Genomic DNA, 21,023 nt, shown 5'->3' with positions numbered 1-21,023 from the left:
TTGCTCTGAAGTTCAGTGCACTGGCTTTTTCCCCTGAACTAAGTGAATGATATTTGTGTGCTGAATTAAAGTAAGCTTGCTAACCCCTTTAACCTTGCTTTCCTTATTAAGGCAGATCAAAAGAACCTGTGCTGTTGGCAGCTTTCTGGGTGCTGGCTGTGGGTGGATCTTACACTCCCACAGAAGCTGCTAGCCGGATTGTTGAAACAGTCCTGTCATTTTTACCTTCATAACTTCTCTAGCATGTCCCCTTCCCTTTTCTAACACTGAAACCACTCTGGTACAAATCTTTATCACTTCATGCCTGAAATATCACTATAGCCTGCTGGTTGGTCTCCCTATCCTTTAATAAAGGTCTCATTTCTCAAATATATAGAGAGCTGAGTCAAATTTATAAGAATACAAGTCATTTTCCTGTTGATAAATAGTCAGAGGATATGAACAGGCAGTTTTTGGAAGAAGAAATCAAAGCTATCTGTAGTTATATGAAAGACATTCTAAATCACTATTGATTAGACAAATGTAAATTTAAACAACTCTTCAGTACCATCTCACACCTATCAGATTTCCTAACATGATATTTTGGAAGGGATGTGGGGAAATAAGTGCACTAACACACTGTTGGTGCAGTTGTGAACTAGTCTAAACATTCTGGAGAGTAATTTGGAACTTTGCCCAAAGCACTATATAAAACTGTGCATACCCAGCAATTCCACTACTATGTCTGTATTCCAAAGAGATCAAAGAAAAAGGAAAATCTATCTACAAAAATATTTATAGTGGCTCTTTTGTAGTGTCAAAGAATTGGAAATGGAGAAGATATCCATCAATCAAGGAATGACTGAACCAGTTGAGATAGAATACTATTGTGCTATGAAAAATGATAAGGAGAATGGTTTTAGAAAAACCTGGGAAGAATTATATAAACTGATGCAAAGTGAGATGAGAAGAAGCAGGAGAACAATGTACACAGTAACAGCAATATTATATGATGATCAACTGCGAATGACAGCTATTCTCAGCATGAGAATGATTCAAGACAATTCCAAAGGATTCATGATGAAAAATGTTATCCCATGAAGGAACTGATGGCATCTGAATGCAGATTGAAGTGAAGTGCACTTTTTAAAATTTTCTTTATTTTTCTTGGAGGGTTTTTGTCTGTTTCCCTTTGCAACATGGCTAATGTGGAAATGTTTTGCATGACTGCATATGTATAATCTATATCAAATTGATTGTCTTCTCAAGGAGAGGAGGAGATAAGGAGAGAGGGAGAGCATTTAGAATTCAAAATTTTAAGAAAACAAATGTTAAAAACATTTTATATGTAATTCAAAAAAATTTTAATTAAGAAACAAAAATAAATGAAAGGGGAAAAAACCTTTCATAACCTGACCCTTTCCCACCTTTTGAGACATTTTATAGCCTCCACATACTACTCTGTGATCCAGGGACACTGGCCTCCTTGTTATTCTTCACACATGACATCTTCCAACTCCAGGCATTTTCCCTGGCTAAGCCCCATGCTTGGAATTCTTCCTGTTTGTCTCTACCTCCTCATTTCCCTCAATTCCTTCAAGTCTCAGCTAAAGTTTCATCTTCTGCAAGGTTTAACCAGCCTCCCTTAATCCTAGAGCTTTTCCTCTGAGACTACCCCCAATTTATCCTGCAACTATTTTGTTTTTTACATAATTGTATGCATATTGTCTCCCCCATTAGACTGTGAAATTTTTGAAAGAAAGAATTGTTGTATTTTATTTATTTTCATTTTTTGTTTCTGTTTTTGCTGTTCTTTGTATCCTCAGCACTTAGGGCAGTGCCTGGCATATATTAGGAAGTCGATAAATGCTAGTTGGCTGACTATTCATTCTTTCAAATCTTACCTCTCCCATCAAGCTATCTACTTCTGTCATTGAGTTTCTATTCTGATCTCATCCAAATACCCTTACAATCTGTGCCATATAAGTTTTCATTTAATTAAATGTTTTATTTTGATCCCTGTATTTCATATCTCTGTCTAGGATTCTTGAGGTTTATAGTCACAGAGACAGTTGTCTGGGCTAACAAGAAGGGTAAAATGACTTGCCCAAGGCCACATAACTGTTATCAGAGACTTTTTTTACTGTTTTCCTTTTTGAGGCACTTATTTAATCAAGTGCCCTTGATGAGTCTGGCCTTTGTTTCTTTAATTAAATCAGGAGTCTTTGATGACATCCTTACCTCAAGAGAAAGCCTAGTTTACATAAGTTTGAATAATATGTTTGTGACATTAGAAGCTTTCAGGTCACAAGAGTTTGAGTTACATGTTGTGACACTCTTTGACCCTGAACAGGGCATATAAACTCAGAGTTTGGCATTTTCCCTTTGGGGCTCCCACTCAATGGAAGAGTGGTGTGTGATTCTGGGCAAGTCATTGTAATTGCCCCTCAGCTTTGCTAAACCAGACCCATTGGTTCTTCTCTGGTAACTGAATTGTGATTTGGTCTGTTTATATTGCCTCTCTTTGTAATTTGTTTGTATTTCCTTTGAAGTTCAGGGTGCTGGCTTTCCCTCCCAAACTAAGTGAATGATATTTGTTTGTTTAATTAAAATGAGATTGTTAACCCCTTAAAGTTACTTTCCTTAGTAAAGCAGATCAAAGAATCTGTGCTGGCAGCTCTTGTTGCTGGTCTCCTTGGGTCTTACCACTCAACAGCAGCTGCTAACCAAATTGTTGCTACAAGTGATTAGAATAAAGACCACAAAGGATGACTTTTATTCTTATAAAAAGAAGGAAAATAAAGGAGAACACATGCAAAAATCCAAGTTACCCAGGATGTCCCAAAAGTTTTAGTTTTGTGTTAAGTAAAATTTAAAGTCTTAGGATGAAGAGCCAAGATGGCAGAGTAAAGGCAGGGACTCACCTAAGCTCTCCCCCAAATTCCTCCAAATACCTTTAGATGATGATTCTAAACAAATTCTAGAGTGGCATAACCCACAAAAAGATTGAGTGAAACAATTTTCCAGCCCAAGACAACTTAGAAGTTTGGCAGGAAAGGTCTGTTACTCCAGAGTGAGAGATGAGCACAGTCCAGTGCAGAGCATGCCAGCATAAGTTGGGCCACAGCAAACCAAGATCAGGCCTTGGGAACCACTGAATCAGCAGTGATGGTTTCCAGACCTCCCAGCCCACAGACAATAAAGGGATCAGACAATGGTCAGAAGGGGATTTACAAAGATCCTTTTGCTGGCATCAGGAGCAGGACTCTGTTGCATTACCTATACTTAGATGTGGGTTGCAGCCCTGGGTTTGTGTCCCAGTGCAAGGAGGAGCACTAGCACAGCAGAGCTTGGTGCTGCAATCAGGGACCCTAGTTCCCTGGGTTAAAAAGAGTGCTTGTCACTGCTTGTGTCATGCACAGTGGAGAGTTGTAAACACACCTCTCCCTAGATCATACCACCTTGGGAGAGAATTACCTCTGAAAACAGGTGCACAAGAAAACATGAAGCTTGGGACAGTGCCTACTCCACTTGAGAAGCAGTGGCCCACTTTAGTAGGGAGTTAAATGTCAAGAAATAGGCTGGAAAATGAGCAAACAGAAAAAACATACTATAGAAAGTTACTATGGTGACAAGGAAAATCAAAACACACACTCAGAAGAAGACAACAAAGTCAAAATTCCTGGAGCCAAAGCTGCAAAGGAGAAGACAACAAAGTCAAAATTGCTGGAGCCAAAGTTGCAAAAAAAAAACATGAATTGGTCTCAGGCCATGGGAGACCTCAAAGAGGATTTTAAAAATCAAGTAAGAAAGGTAGAGGAAAAATTAGGAAAAGAAATGAGACATGAGAAATGAGACACAAGAGAATCATGAAAAAGAGTCAACAGCTTGGCAAAGGAAGCACAAAAACATACTGAAGAAAATAATACCTTAAAAAACAGAATAGACTAAATGCTAAAAGAGGCACAAAAATCCAATGAAGAGAAGAATGCTTCAAAAAGTAGAATTGTCCAAATGGAAAATGAAGGACAAAAGCTCACTGAAGAAAATGATTTCTTAAAAGTTAGAATTGGGCAAGTGGAAGCTAATAGCTTTTATTAACTTTTATTAGTGAAACATCAAGAAACAATCAAACAAAATCAAGAGATGAAAAAATAGAAAAATGTGAAATATCTCAGCTGGATAAATAACTGACCTAGAAAACAGATCTAGGAGAGATGATTTAAGAATTATTGTACTACCTGAAAGTTAGGATCGTTTCAAGAAATTGTCAAAGAAAATTACCTTGATGTTCTAGAACCAGAGGGTAAAATAGAAACTGAAAGAATCTACCAATTACTCCCTAAAAGATATCCCAAAGTAAAAACTCCCAAGAATATTATAGCTAACTTCCAAAGCTCCCAGATCAAGGAGAAAAAACTGCTAGCAGCCAAAAAGAAACAATTCAAATATCATGGAGCCATAGTCAGGATGACACAGGATTTGGCAGCTTCTGGATTAAAGGATTGGAGGGCTTGGTATATGATATTTGGGAGGGCAAAAGAGCTAGGATTACAACTAAGAATCACCTACCCAGCAAAACTGAATATAATCTTTGAGGGAGAAAAATGGAAATTAAACAAAATAGGGGACTTTCAAGCATTTCTGATGAAAAGACCAGAGCTGAATAGAAAATCTGATGTTCAAATACAAGATGCAAAAGAAGCATAAAAAGGTAAATGAGAAAGATAAATCATAAGGAATTTGACAAGGTTAAACTGTTAATATTCGTACATGGGAAAATGCTATTCATAACTCCGAAAACCATTTTGATTATTAGGGCAGTTAGAAGGAGTATACATAGACAGAAAGCAGAGCTATGTGTTGAATGCGATGGTATGACTATCTAAGAAAATAAAATTAAGGGATGAGAAAGAAGAATGCACTGGGAGAAGGGGAAAGGGAGAGGTAAAGGGGGATAAATTATTTGAGATAAAAGAGTCCTGAAAGAGATATTGCAGTGGAGGGAAAAATGGAGAAAGTGGGAAGGAGAGCACATAAATTTCACTCTCATCAGAATTGGCTCAAAGAGGGAATGATATATACATTCAGTTGGGTGTAGAAATCTATCTTAACATACAAGAAAGTAGGAAAGGAAGGGGAGGGAGCTGATAGAATGGAAGGCAGTTTGGGGAGGTAAAAGTTAGAAGCAAAACACGTTTGAGAATGTACAGGGGAAAAAGAGGACGGGGGAAATAGGATAAATGGGGAAAATTGGATGGAGGGAAATATGTAGTAGGTAATGATTACAGTGGGAAAAAATTTACAGTGAGTTTCTCTAATACTTCATTTATGAAACAAATAGAAAACTGTGTTAAATTTATAACAATAAGAACCATTCCTAAATTGATAAATGGTCAAAGGATGTGAACAGGCAGTTTTCAAAGTAATCAAAGCTATCCATAGTCATATGAAAAATGCTCTGATTCACTCTTGATGAGAGAAATGCAAATTAAAACAACCCTGAATTATTGCTTCCCACCCCTCAGATTGTCTAATATGACAAAAAAGGATGTGGGAGGAGATATGGGGAAATTAAAACACTAATATACTATTGGTGAAGTTGTATACTGATTCAACCATTCTGGAGAGAAATTTGGATCTATGCCCAAAAGGCTATGAAACCATGTGTACTTGTTGACCAAGCAATACCTCTGTTAGATCTGCATCCAAGAAAAATTAAAAAAATGGAAAGGGCCTATGTGTACAAAATATTTATAGCAGCTCTCTTAGTTGTGGCAAAGAATTGGAAATTGAGGGGATGTCCATCAATTGGACAATGGCTGAACAAGTTGTTGTATATGATTGTGATGGAATACTATTCTGCTATAAGAAATGAGCAGGATGCTCTCAAAAAAGCATGGACTAACTTAGAAGAACTGATACAAAGTGAAATAAGGAGAACTAAGAGAACTTGTACACAGTTATAGCAACGTTGTATGATGATCTACTGTGAATAACTTAGCTATTCTTAGCAATACAATGATCCAAGACAGTTCTGTAGGACTTATGATGAAAGGCAATGGGCATCTCCAGAAAAATAACTGATAGTGCCTGAATAGAGATAAAAGATATTATTTCTTTAATTTGCTTTGGGTTTTTTTGGTCTGTGGTTTTTTTCCCACTGAACGACTTGCATGGAAATGTGTTTTGCATGACTACACAACCTATGTTGCATTGTTTTCTTTCTCAATGTGGGAGTGGAGGAGAGGGACAGAGAGTTTAGAACTCAAAATTTGAAAAAAAAAGTTAAAATTGTTTTTACATGTAATTGGGAAAAAATAAAATATTAGATAACATTTAAAAAATAAAAAAATCTAAAAGATAAAACTTAAAGTCTTAGTCAAATAAAGTTAGTTAAGTAAAGTTTAACACTGAACAAAGACTTTTGGGACACCCAATAAAACCGAATTCTCTTCTAAGTTTCTAATTATAGATTCATTCCTTTCTCATATTAACACTTATGCATGACCTACACAGCTGGCTTTCAGAGCAAAATCTAACCAAACCAAGAAATTATTCCCAATCACTGTCTTCTAACTTTAATTCCTCAGTGATAGTACCCAGATCAATAAAAGAGGAATTTTTTAAATCTGCGTTAAGCACTGAAAATCTATTCATAGCTGAAAATGGGAGAAATATTAATATTATAAACACTTTTCCTTGACATACTAGAGAGAAGCCTGCTAGGAAAGAACAAATGTAGTGTGTAATGTCAAGTGGTAAGAGGGAGAAAAGGAGATAGCAAGTCGCTATTGACAATCATAGAAAGCATTCTCACCATTTATTTAAATTAAAATGTGTATTTAAATATATGAAAAGATAATTACCTATTGGCAAAGATACTTGTCCTATAGAGTAATCATAAGAAATTTAGAGAACGTTTTTGTCATTAAAAACTAACTTAGCATCGGAAGTTCCAAAACTTTTTGGTTTATGTTTTTTTCTATTTATTTATTTTTTATTTAATATTTTTAGTTTAAATTTCTATGCCCCATTGCCTGTATATCTTATTTCCCAGCTGCAAGCAAAAACAACTTTTTTTTGAACATTTGCTTTTAAAACTTTGAGTTCCAAATTCTCTCCCCTCTTCCCAACCCACCCACCCTCCCTAAGAAGGCAAGCAATTCAACATAGGCCACATGTGTACCATTATGCAAAACCCTTCCACAATACTCATGTTGTGAAAGACTAATTATATTTCCCTCCATCCTATCCTGTCCCTCTTTATCTATTTTCTCCCTTGACCCTGTCCCTTTTTGAAAGTGTTTGCTTTAGATTACCTCCTCCCCCTATCTGCCCTCCCTTCTATTGTCCCTCCTTTTTTATCTCCTTCCTCCTTCTCTCCTGTGGGGTAAGATACCCATTGGAGTGTGTATGTTATTCCCTCCTCAAGTCAAATCCAATGAGAGCAAGATTCACTCATTCCCCCTCACCTGCCCCCTTTTCCCTTCCAACAGAACTGCTTTTTCTTGCCACATTCATGTGAGATAATTTACCACATTATATCTCTTCCTTTCTCCCTTTCTCAATATATTCCTCTCTCATCCTTGAATTTGATTGTTTTAGATATCATCCCTTCATATTCAACTCACCCTGTGCCCTTTCTCTCTCTCTCTCTCTCTCTCTCTCTCTCTCTCTCTCTCTCTCTCTCTCTGTCTCTCTCTCTCTCTCTATATATATATATATATATACATATATATATATGTATATACACACATATATATATACACACACACATATATGTATATGTATATTCCCTTCAGTTACCCTAATACTGAGAAAGGTCTCATGAATTACACACATCATCTTTCCATGTAGGAATGTAAACAAAATAGTTCAACTTTAGTAAGTCTCTTATGATCTCTCTTTCTTGTTTACTTTTTCATGTTTCTCTTGATTCTTGTGTTTGAAAGTCAAATTTTCTATTCAGCTCTGGTCTTTCACTGAGAAAGCTTGCCTTGGAGCATGATAGTTTTGCTGGGTAGGTGATTCTTGGTTTTAATCCTAGCTCCATTGACCTCCAGAATATCATATTCCAAGCCCTTCGATCCCTTAATGTAGAAGCTGCTAGATCTTGTATTTTCTTGATTGTGTTTCCACAATATTCACATTGTTTCTTTCTGGCTGCTTGCAGTATTTTCTCCTTGAGCTCGGAGCTCTGGAATTTGGCAACAATATTCCTAAGAGTTTTCTTTTGGGGATCTTTGTCAAGAGGCAATCAGTGGATTCTTTCAATTTCTATTTTACCCTCTGGCTCTAGAATATCAGGGCAGTTCTCCTTGATAATTTCTTGAAAGATGATATCTAGGCTCTTTTTTGATCATGGCTTTCAGGTAGTCCAATAATTTTTAAATTATCTCTCCTGGATATATTTTCCAGGTCAGTGGTTTTTCCAATAAGATATTTCACATTGTCTTCTGATTTTTCCTTTCCTTTGGTTTTGTTTTATAATATCTTGATTTCTCATCAAGTCACTAGCTTCCACTTCTTCCAATCTAATTTTTAAGGTTGCATTTTCTTCAGTGGTCTTTTGGACCTCCTCTTCCATTTGGCTAATTCTGCCTTTCAAAGCATTGGCTTTTTGGAGCTCTTTTGCCATTTGAGTTAGTCTATTTTTAAGGTGTTATTTTCTTCAGTGTTTTTGGGGTCTCCTTTAGCAAGTCATTCACTTGTTTTTCATGGTTTTCTTGCATCACTCTCATTTCTCTTCCCAATTTTTCCTCTACTTCTCTTACTTGCTTTTCCAAATCCTTTTTGAGCTCTTCCATGGCCTGAGACCAATTCATATTTTTCTTGGAGGTGTTTGATGTAGGCTCTTTGACTTTGTTGACTTCTTCTGGCTGTATGTTTTGATCTTCTTTGTCACCAAAGAAAGATTCCAAAGTCTGAGTCTGAATCTGAGACCATTTTTGCTGCTTGTTCATGTTCCCAGCCAACTACTTGACCCTTGAGCTTTTCATCAGGGTAGGGTAGCAGAGTAGAGTAGAGTAGAGTACTTTGGCCCAAGCTTGAGGGGCTGTGCTGATGTTTTCAGAGCTATTTCTACACAGCAAGGTCTGCCACACTAGTGCTCCTTCTCCCCCAAGAACCGCCAACCTGTACTGCGACTCAGATCCAAGCAGGATCTGCACTCCTGCTCTGATCCGCTGCTTAATTCCTTCCACCTGGTGGACCTGGGGCTGGAAGCAACTGCAGCTGTATTTCTGGAAGCAGTCTCAGAGCTGCACCACCTCCACTGCCCCCGGGGCGGTGGCTGATTGTGACCTCCTTTCACTCTGTCCCCGCAGTTTTTCCCACTAACCTGCTCTGTTGTCTTTGGTGTTTGTGGGTTGAGAAGTCTGGTGACTGCCACAGCTCACTGATTCAGGGCACTAGGGCCTGTTCTGCCTGGCTCCCAGTCTGGTTGGTCTGGGCACAGCCCATGCTGGGCTCTGCTCAGCTCAGCTTCTAGTTCCATGTGATAGACCTTACCCAGCAACCATCCAGGCTGTCCTGGGCTGGAGCCCTGCTTCCCTCTGCTATTTCGTGGGTTCTGCAGTTCTAGAATTTGTTCAGAGCCATTTTTTATAGGTGTTTGGAGGGACCTGGGGGAGAGATTTAGGCAATTCCCTGTTTTCCAGCTGCCATCTTGGCTCCGCCCCTTGGTTTATTTTAATAATTATTCACCCAGTAGTTATTAAGTGCCTATTATGTGTCAAGCATTATGCTAGGTTCTAGACACATGCATGCACACACACACACACACACACACACACACACACACACACAAATGAAACAGTCCTTGCCTTCAAAGAGATTACATTCTATCAAGGTGAATGTGTGCATGTGTGCGCATGTGATCTCTTGCGTATGTGTGGGAGGGGTGTGAGTGTGGGTGTGGGTGTACATTGTGTGTGTGTGTGTGTGTGTGTGTGTGTGTGTATATATATATATATATATATATATATATATATATATATAGTAAATACAAACAAATTTGACTTGGAGTAATACAACAGCTAAGAGAATCAGTAGAGAAAGCATGCAGAGAGTGGTATTTGAGCCAATATCCTAAAAAGGTAGAGGTAAGGAATGAAAGGTGAGGCATGGGGGAGAGTCAGGACTAAGTCCACAAGTCATTTTTTTCCCCTCACCCCAACACAGTTCTATTTGCTTTGCAAACAGCCTAGGCCTCACTTAACATGAACCATGACACTGATTTTGCTGAGACAACATTCAGTCAATGTCTTTTCTTTCTTAGATTAAATATAAATATTTCAATACTTTGATGGATGGATCGATTATCTCACCAATGGAGGTACTGACATTCCTCATCCTATGAGATTGCATTCCACATATACTTCATTCTATAAACATTTGATCCATCTCCTCCCATAAATTCTCCACAGTGGTTTCACCCACTATACTAGAGACCTTCTTCTAAATCCTTTCCTAGTATGTAGATACCAATAGAACATGAAAACTGCCCATTGGTTATCCCATGTTCTTACTATGGAACTAGATCATGTTTTGCTCTTTTTTTTCCTGGCCATATACAATATCATAGAATCATGGATCTAAAGCTGAAAGAGACCACAGAGGCAATCTAGTTTGATTTCCTCAATTTAAAGAAACAGAAACAGGCCTAGTAAGGTAAAAATAATTTGTCCAAGGTCATACAGGCAGGAATCATCAAAGGAAGAATTTGAACTCAGGTCTTCTGACTTGACAGCCAGTGCTTAATCCACCATATCTCTCTGATATACTTTGTCACCTGTCCTGAGTAATTCATCATTAGTAATATGTGAAAGTCTGCTCATACGCCATGCACCTTTCCATTGTCATTCTTTAGCAACTCTAAAAGATACAGAATCATCCAGAAGATGTTAATGTGTGTGGGGGGGGTATCCCTTTGTTTCAGGGAGAAAATTGGGGTCATTCAGAACACTTTGCAATTTCCCAAAGATATTCTAGCCCACTCTTGCCTTCTACTGTTCAGTTCTAGGCCCAGTTCATTGTTCACCTACAGAATCTAAGATACACATACTAATAAACCAGCTCCACATGATGAGGCAATGCAATAGAGTGGACAGACCATTGACTCTGTGGTCAGTTACATAGTTTGGATTTTTCCCTCTTATTTTCCTTGTTTTTGCAAGAATAACTGGGATCAGTTATTTTGCTTGTTTTTATGAAAATGTCATCTTCCACCAAATCCCACCTGTGACACTACCTGTCTCATCTTGGACAAGTCCTTTGATGTCCTTAGACTTTGGTTTCTTCAGCTGTAAATTGAAGAAATTGGACTAGATGGCATCTAAGGTGCCTACAAATTCTAGATTTAAAATCCTATGATCTAAATACATGTCATAGTCTCAAGAAGAGGCATTGATCATCTATTTGATTTTTCCTATTTAACTAGGTCAAACTCTTTTGAGTAATTATAGGAGATGGTACAATGTCCCAAAGCTTGATGCAGTAACTATAATATCAGCCTTCATACCCAGACATAACCATAAGTTCTGTCAATTTAATAATTCTATAGTACCCACTCTAGATTTCCTTGCTCTCCCAACCTGTAAATCTTGGCCTCTGGGTCACCTTAACTATCTGATTTCACTCGTGTGCCAGAGCTGATGATCATTGCTCATGAAAGTTACAAAATCAAGCTGATTTTTCCTGGTATAACTTCATAGCATATAAGCTCTACCGAGCCCTTGTAGGTATTCAGTAGTCCTTTTAGTCTATCTTCATGGTGCTACCTCTTTAATACCTACATCTACTGCTTCAAATTTGTTCTTCTCTTCTCTCAATATTGACCATATCCCTGACTCTATATTTATAGTGGATGACTCAGTCTCCTACTTTATCACAGAGAAGACTGAGATCATCCACTGAACTTCTTCAGGTCTCCTCTATCACTACAACCTTCTCAGAATCATCACCCTCTCTGAACCACAGAATGAGTTAGGGTTGTCTTAGAATCAAACAAAGATTTAGAGCTGGAAGGGACCACAGAGATCATCCATCTGAATATATTTCTATACATATCCCTCTACAACATAGTCAACAATGGATTGCCCATATTTTGCTTGAAAAAAGTTCGGACCACTTTTGAAGAATCTGCTTCCTAGAAAATATTTCATCACATCCAATCTAAACATGCCTCTTTTTAATTTTTACCCATTGTTCCAAAATCTGTGCTCTGGAGCCAAACACAGCAAAGCTAATTCTCCTCACAAGTAGCAAACCTTGAAACACTTCTGAGACAACTTTCAGTGATCTCCCCCCCCAACCCTGTCTTTTCTGTTGGTTAAGTCTCCTTATTCCTCTGACTTATCCTTCTTCTTTTTGTGTCACAAAAGACATCACTACTACCCACAGAAGCTCATCCTTCTACCTACACCCTTTATTTCATCCCCTCCTGCTTCTGCCAGCACTGTTCTCAACAATTATCCTAAGCTTAAATTAATAATGTAAAAAAAGAAAAAGTAACAACCATAGGTTCTACCTCATAGGGCTATTGGGGGGATAAAATGAGATATGCATGAAGCACTTTGCATTTTACCTGAACCCTGAGATATAGAAGAGATAAATGGAATGCAATCACTCCCAACTCATCAAAAGGTAAGGCCCCCTCCGGTTCTAGTTCCATGATCTTATAAATGGATACCTCTCTGGGAGGAACAAGTTAGAGAAATCTCACAGCTACTAAGCGAAAGCCCCTTTGCTGCTGATTGGGTGATTTCTTATTGCTTTGCTCTGCTGTTAAACAACCCCAATCTACACTTACATTTTGAAGGACAAGATATATGACTGAAGGGAAGGAGAACAGAAAAGTTAGTTCTGGGAAAGACTGGAGTATTGTTGTTTATTCTGTATGAGTGTCTACTCCCAATGATTGATACCAACCTTAGGGGCAAAAAGTCAAAAGGAAATAACACTGTAAAAAGGGAAGGATATGAGCGATCTAATAATTTACTGTCTGATGTTCTAAATTGTTGGAATACTGCTATTGTTCTGAAAAAGTAATGCTGATTTTCTCCAAAATCAATAAGCAGGTGGACTGTCTCTCATCCAATAGAGAAAATTTTATCTTCTCAATCATTGTTATAGTCCTGATCTGTCAGAAACCTCTGACTCTCTATTATGACAAGAGACAAATTGCCTGCAAATTCCAGGAAAAGTGAAAGTTAGGGCAATTGTCATAAAGCTCAGAATATCAAGACATGTGTATAAATTGGAAACTAAACACTTAGGCTTCTGGGAAAGGAAGCCATTAGCTTTAGAATTAAACCAGACACCCATAAGAAATCAACTGCTATTAACTTTCATTAGCTAACATTTGCCTCCTCAATGAAAAGTAAAAAAAAAGGATATGACACAACAGCGGGGGAGGGAGAAAAAGAGAGGAAGGAGAAAAACTGAGAAGAAATCAGAAAGTGGCAAGTAGATATTAATTACAGTGCTATCGTCAGTCATTTGAAATCTTTGAAATCTAATAAGGAATAGGTTTTTTTAATCCATTTTGTTTTGACCAATGTCAGTGCTATTTTAAATGTCTATAACCCACATAGAACTCTGTGATAGGTTAGTGTGTTTGATGAAAAACATACATTTTTTTATATTCTGCCTTTGCTGAATAGACCTTTGCTTTGGTCTTTAAAATTAAATACATTTGCTCCTTTTTATCTCTTTGCAATTTTCCTTACATCCCCATTTTCACTCTCTAATAATAAGGAATCTGGAAAAAGTGATGTTGATGAAAAATGGAGGGAAAATGATTGCATAAACTAGACCATGTAAACCAGAAGATGAAACCAGAGAGAATTTAAGAGATGCCACATTCTGATGTTCAGATTCTTTCCCTGACTATATTTTTTTTGTGAGTATTATTTGTCGACATCATGGGATAGGGTCTTAACCATAATAACAAGTTGTCTCCACCCATTTTCTTTGAAGTTTCTCTTTTTTTAACCCATTTGCTTGCAAACTTAGGATGCACCTATCAGAGGATGATACAATGGTTTGCCTTAATGCACCTGGTTGGCAACATTTCTTCCATTAAAGTCCTACTGTACCACTTCATTATAGTGTGGAGGTGGCCTAGACATCTTCAATGTTATGTCAAAGAAACCTAAGTCCTAGCAAGCTTTGCCAAGTTGGAAAGACTTTGATTATGGGCCTGGTGATTGACAGCATGCCTGTTGTCCAAGAGTTATGTCCAAGAGTTGTGTTTGGAGCTGGAAATCAGTGAATTTTTCAGCAACAGCAAAGATCTGCTTGTAAATAATAATTGGGTTGCAGTCAACACTGATGAAGTGAACACTCACTCCAATGGAATCACACATCACTGTAGGATACATTTATTAAGTATTTGCTCTGAATAAAACCTTGACCAAAATGTGACCTAGACTCAACAAACACGGAAAGAAACAACATTCACTTATCTCTCTAACTCCTCAAAGAAGCTTCCTGAGGGTAAGAATTATTTCATTTTTCAGCTTTGTATCTCTAGCCTAACGTGGTGCCTTGAACACATTGGGTCTTCAAATGTTTGTTGTAACACTGGCTATAATATATATTATCTACCGGACTCCTCTCTCAGAGACTAGAGAACCAGGATGGATTTCTGGGAAAATCAATCACAAGGAAGGCTAGCCTTGAAAGAATTATGATTCATTTTAAAAGGGTTCATTTGATTCTAGAATGGACAGATGAGTTTTAAGTTTTATCCTGCTGCCATGGACATAGGAGGAGTGGCCAGAGAATAAAGCAGAAAAATGATGAAGTCTTCCTAAAATCAAAATATTTGACAATAAAATTACTCTGAGTGATTAATTGTACTCTCATCTACAGATTTATGTAGAAGGATGGCTGTGACTAGATGACCTGAGTTCCCTTTTAAGTGGCATTATTTAATTCTAATCTTGTATTTTAATTTTTAAGTGTTGAAGACTATAAGAAAAAAAGTCTCTAAAATGCCACAGACAACATTTAGCTCATGTTTATTAGGGAAAGTAAATTAGTACTTCTGCAAAAGAAAAAAAAAGCATTCCTTCCTTACTTTCTCTATTTCTCTGTCTCTCTGTGTGTGTCAAATATTTATTGTATACATTTATATGCAATTATAGATATAAAATATGCAAATGTATATGTATTGCATATGCGTGTATGTATGTATGTGGTGTCCCAAAACTTTAAGTGCAGTTTTAAGCATTAAACAGCATTGAGACTTCTGGGATTCTCTGTATATGTGTGTGCATGCATGTATGTATGTGTGTACATTTATATGTTGGTAAATTTATATCATTTTCTTAAAATCAAGGAATCATCTCAGTGTTGGAAGGGAAGTTAAAGGTCATGTAATTCAATCCACCCTGTTATATAGCCCGTAGAAGAGTGCACAGAGTAATTTTATTGTCAGGTCATTGTCAATCAGTCATGGAGTCAATCCCGTGAGTGACCCTTGCACTTTCAGCTTGAGCAAAATGGGGAAACCCAGCTTCAAAAAAATTAATTTAAGAAAATGTGAACACAATCTTGATAAGAAAAAAAGGAGACACTTTTTAGAAAAAGTTGTAACTTTTTTAGTCTAAGACATGCTTATAAACTATGTTAATAAACAAAAAGCTATTTTTAATACTGATATTCTACTGTAAATCATGAAGCACCACAATTCCCAAGGAATAAAAATCTCAGGTCACCCAAGGGGTGAAAGAAAGACATGGAGTCAACATGAATAGACTAAAGCATATTACCAGCAATTTCTTACACACAACAAATACAAAGCATGAAAGACATCACCAAAGAGGTGCATTCCAGGAAAAGAAGTAGCAAAAGTGGAAGGAATAATAGATACTAAACTGGTCTGTAGTGCTGGGAGTCACATAATGTTAACACATCTAGAAGAAGGCACATTGGGTACCTTGAGTTCTCCCTATTGAAGGAAGGATATGAATAAGTTTCCCAGGGTAAGAATGTGGATCATCTGCACTATTCAAGGTAGGTTAGATCTCAGATCCATTGAAGTCTGTTTTGATGGTTATAGATTTCAAAGTCATTCATAGCCACATGACAGCTTCTGGACCACAACTCCTGGAAGGAACTTAGTGAGGACCCTCCAGGCCTCTCCCTATTACCTAATCCAAAATCAGTTGCTCTCAATACTCAAAAAGGCCTAGTAAGCTAGTATTGTCTCATTAATCCTCTCTTTTCTATTTTGTGAATGTATACTTAAAGGGATATAATTTTTCTCCTGAGGATTGCTTTAGCTGTGTTACAGAAATGTTGTTATGTTACTTTCTCATTATCATTTTTTCACATAGTTATCAGTTGTTACTATAATTTGTTCTTTGGCCTATTCATTATTTAGGATTTAGTCATGAAGCCTCCTTTTGGGTCATGTGTCTTTTGTTTGTGCTCCTTGTACTAGTTATGATTTTTATTATGCTGTGGTCTATAAGAGATGCGTTTCTGATTTTTACCTCTGTCTGCAATATCTCTGTGCCTACTACATAGGTAATTTTTGCAAATGGTCTATGTAGAGCAGAGAAATGTGTATATTCTTTAGCAGTCTTATTTGGAAGGAGTCTTTTAGCTCTAGTTTCCCCAGCAACTTGTTCAGTTTTATATTTTCCCTTCTTTATCTTTTTGTTACACTTACCCAAAATGTAGAGAAATACATTGAAATTTATTGCCACTATACCGTTTATATCTTCTTGTAGTACAGTTATTTTTCCCTTGTGAATTTAGACATAAGGGATTTTGGAGCATACAAGTTTAATGTAGATATTGGATTGTTATCTATAATTCTTTTCAAAATAATGTAGTTCCTTTTTTCTTTCTTTTTATGCTATGTATGTTTGTTTTCATTTTGTCTGATATCATGACTACCATTCTTGTCTTTGCTTTGGAGGATTCACCTGATGCATAGTTAAAAAAATTTCCAGCCCTTCATTTGTTATTCTGTGTATATCTTTGGTTTTTTAAGTGTGTTTCTTGTAAGCAATAGTATGGAGAGTTTTGTTTTCTTATCCAATATGTCACTCTTTTTAGTTTTATTGGATTGTTTAATCCATTTACATTTAAAGTCATGAGAGTTAGGTTAATATTTTTCTCAAATTGTTTGTAATATTAGTTTTTTCTCCAAGTTAGGATTTTCTCTCTTCTTCTGCAACATTGTTTCTCTTCTTTTTCTCTCACTTCCTCTGTAACTATGTTTCTTCAGTTACTCAGTTATGTAATCTATTTTAAAGCAACTTTAGGGCAAGTGTTGTCTCAGAAGTTAGTAATAATTTAGGCCATCCTTTCCTGTAGACAAAGAAAGGTAAGGAAGTAATACAAAAATACCTTCACATTCAGATGCTTCTGTACTGTTCTCTTCATGACTGTACAGTGAACGGTTGAGTTTTGTCTTCCTCTCAGAACTTGCTTGTATTCCTTTTTCAGGTAACCCTGAATGGAAGCTCTGTGAGCGGGATACAGATATCTCAAATTGTTTAATTATCTCCTCATCACTGTCAGAAGATGTGTACAGGTCTTCATCTTCTCCATAACTATTAACTGGGAGAAAAGAAGGAAGGAAGGAAAAAACTTGTGAGAACCAATAGTTGAATATTCCAGAAAATCCTGTATACATATGGATCATTAATCCAATTTGGGAAGCTAACAGTAATTTTAAATATACAGATGTTATATTTGAATGGAAGTAGTTCCAACTTTGGAAGCTTTATCTCACACTACTCCCTTTCACAAACTCCAGACAAATCAAGGTTGGGGTCAGAGGGTATAGACTTAGAACTACAAGGGTACTTGGAGGCCATCTAAACCATCTCTTTTCATTTTACAGTTTAGGAAGCTGTTGCCAAGAGATGTGAAACTATTTTCGCAAAGCTATACAGGCAATAAGTGCCAAAGCCAGGATTAACCAGATCTTCTAATACAAAATTCTGTGTTCTTTCCTTACCATTCCCTGCTTTCCCATCTCTCTGAATTTTGTTCACTCTTCCTTTACATGCTGAGATTCTCTATCTCCCCATCTTTGTCTGTTAAAAACCTACCCATTCTTCAAGATCCCATTCAACTACAACCTCCCCCATGAAGCCTTCTTAAATGTCCCCATTTAGAAATTCTCTTGGCCTCTCACTCCCATAGCACACTGTATGTGCCTCTGTTATATAAATTGCTTGTTTTATTGTGTATTATACATAATATATGTGTGTGTGCATGTATATACCATCACCCCTCCTAGACAATACATTTTTTCAGTAGCACAAAACACTTTGCACATTATATATGCATCAATTTATCAAGGACCCGTAATCTAATTGGTAGAGAAATCCCTCTACTAGGGCAGATCTTAGCTTGGCTTTCATTTAGTCTTAGAGAGACTAAGCAGCTTGCCCATGATCATATGAGCTGCACATTTAAGAAGTAGGATTTTAACCCAAGTCTTCCTGACTTCAAACCCAGTATGCCACATTGCCTCTCTTAAACATAATAGATATTTAATAAATATTTGTTGAATTTAATATTTTTGTATCTCCCCATTGCCTAGCCCACTGCTTTATTTTTAGCAAATAATAAATGTCAGTGATTGTTGAATCAACTTGGATGAATTATTTCTCTCCATGCATTTGCAAAAAAAATGAATTTAAATTTAAAAAATTTTGAACACTTGTATTGAATCACAAATTTATGCAGTGGGAATAGATAGCTTGGGAAAGAAATATCTGCATTCAAATTCAGTCTCAGACACTTAGTACCTGTGTAATCCTAGGAAAGTCATGAAACTTCTGTTTACATCAGTTTCCTTGCCTGAAAATGAGGAAAACAATAGCACCTACATCATAGAAGAATAATTTATTCAATAATAAAAACACTGTACAAACAAACCATTTTGAAAGTCTTAAGAACTCTGATCAATGTAATGACCAACTGTGATTCCAGAGGACTGATGATAAAGCATGATACCTGCCTCTTAATGGAGGAGAAATGAGCTCAGGCTGGAGAATGAAACATAATTTTTTATATAGTCAATTCAAGAGAATGTTTTGCTTGATTATGGACACTTGGTGCAATTATTTTGTTTTGCTTTTTTCCCCTAGAGAGGGGTAAGAAAAAAAGAAAACTGATTTTTGTTCATTTAAAAAACAAATTTATTTTTTAAAGAAAAATAAACTGCACCTACTTACAAAAATATATAAAAGACAGAGCTGGAAGAGATCCCTGGAACCATCCAGTCATACCTTTATTTTATAGATGAAGAAACTGAGTTCCAGGGAGATTAAATGTCAACCCCATGATTATACAGATATGTGTAATAGCAATAGCAAACTCTTACATCCAGCACAGGAGTGGAGACTGAGTACTTTATTTTTGATAGTGGTAGTAGTACTAGTAGTAGTAGTAGTAGTAGTAGTAGTAGTAGTAGCAGCAGCAGCAGCAGCAGCAGTAGCAGTAGTAGTAGTAGTAGTAGTAGTAGTAGTAGTAGTAGTAGTAGCAGTAGTGGTGGTGGTGGTGGTGGTGGTAGTGGTAGTAGCAGTAGTGGGGGTGGGGGTGGTAATACCCAACATTTATATAGTATTTACTATATGCCAGACACTGTGCTAAGCACTTTATAATTATTATCTCATTTGCTCTTCACAATAACTCTAAGAGGTGGATGCTATTATTATTCTCACTTAACAGTTGAGGGAAAAGAGGCAGAGGTTTTGACTTCCCCAGAGTCCCACTACTATTAAGTGTCTGAAGCTAGATTTGAACTTGGGTCTTCCTGACTGTAGGCTGGATGCTCTTTCCACTGTGCTCACCTAGCTGCCCCAAGTATAATATAAAATAATCATAACCTTTTTATACAGTTATGTTCAGTTTGGCTATTCTCCCCCTTCCCCAACCTGAAGCTTTTGAATGGTTACAAAAGCCTATGTGCACTACTGACTTTTCTCTACTCATCTTACCAGAAGAAGGTAACACCCCTCCCCTTTGAGAACCAGAATCTGTTTTCCTGGCAGTTATTCACTAGTTTCTTTATTCTTAGAGGATTAAAGAAGTTATCCCCTGCTTACTTTAATTAATCACATCCTCTTTTCTCATACAAATACCGCTTCCTACACTTGAATGAAAGAATTGATGGAATGTGGCTAATTCAAAAAATAAAAATAAATAACAAAGTCTGTATACACACATAACATTGGTGGCTTTTCCACACACTTTGAAAAGTGTGTATAAAATTGCCACTAATTAGAAGCTTATCAGCTTTCATAAAGCTTCACTTCAAAGGTCTTATTCTTTTTCCCTTCAGAAGTCTTCAGCTCAGTATTTAAGAACTACTCCATTTGCCAAAAAATCTGGAATGATGTCCTTAAAAAGAGTATTCTGTAATCTACAGAAACATCAGTGGCTGCTAGCTCCTTCCCTTTAACTTCTCAGGTTTACTTGTTAATCCAAATGAATCTCTAATTAGTGGAATTTCAGGTCACTATAAAGAAAAGCATCATGTGGCATGTAACAGAGTGGCTGTGCCCAAATCAGATTAAAATGCAATTAGGAAATGTTTAACTAAATAAGTATACAATATAATAGATATTGTTAATTTGTGGTTTTCTGAGACAGTATGTATACAGTATTGAGAGTCATCATTGGAGTCCCAAAGACCTGGTTCAATCTCTGGCTCTGACACATACTAGCATATGACCTTGGGCAAGTCACTACAGCAGTAAGGCAAAATTCATGACTTTGGAGAAGGCTATGGACATGCCTGAGTGGTTCAGAATTGGAAAGTATAAGGAATTCTCTAGGTAGAAGTCAGAAGAAGTATAATATTTATTTAGACTCCAGAGGATCAAATTCAAGGACCAATGCCCCCAATTTGATATAGTAGCAATAATATTCCAAGACTGGTAAGCCCACCTCACTTTAGTAACAAGGAAATTATAACAAAATATTATAGCAAGGAACCAAGCCCATACAGGAGCCTCTTCCCACTGCTAGGGCCTTCCTATAAAAGATCACTCATGAAT

The 21,023-nt window shown here is 36.9% G+C and overlaps 1 protein-coding gene across 3 annotated transcripts in view; it reads right to left on the bottom strand.

Annotated features, from left to right (window-relative positions):
* Positions 1 to 21,023, bottom strand: part of SYT16 (synaptotagmin 16) — a 144,105-nt gene that overhangs the window by 63,804 nt on the left and 59,278 nt on the right. For all 3 annotated transcript variants that reach the window (XM_036735875.1, XM_036735876.1, XM_036735877.1), the window contains exon 2: positions 17,353 to 17,565. In XM_036735875.1, the coding sequence (XP_036591770.1) occupies positions 17,353 to 17,565 (213 nt within the window). The remainder of the gene's footprint in view (positions 1 to 17,352; positions 17,566 to 21,023) is intronic.

Source organism: Trichosurus vulpecula, chromosome 8 (assembly GCF_011100635.1).
Source record: "Trichosurus vulpecula isolate mTriVul1 chromosome 8, mTriVul1.pri, whole genome shotgun sequence".
Classification (NCBI taxonomy): Eukaryota; Metazoa; Chordata; class Mammalia; order Diprotodontia; family Phalangeridae; genus Trichosurus; species Trichosurus vulpecula.
This window is presented reverse-complemented; position numbering and strand designations above follow the sequence as displayed.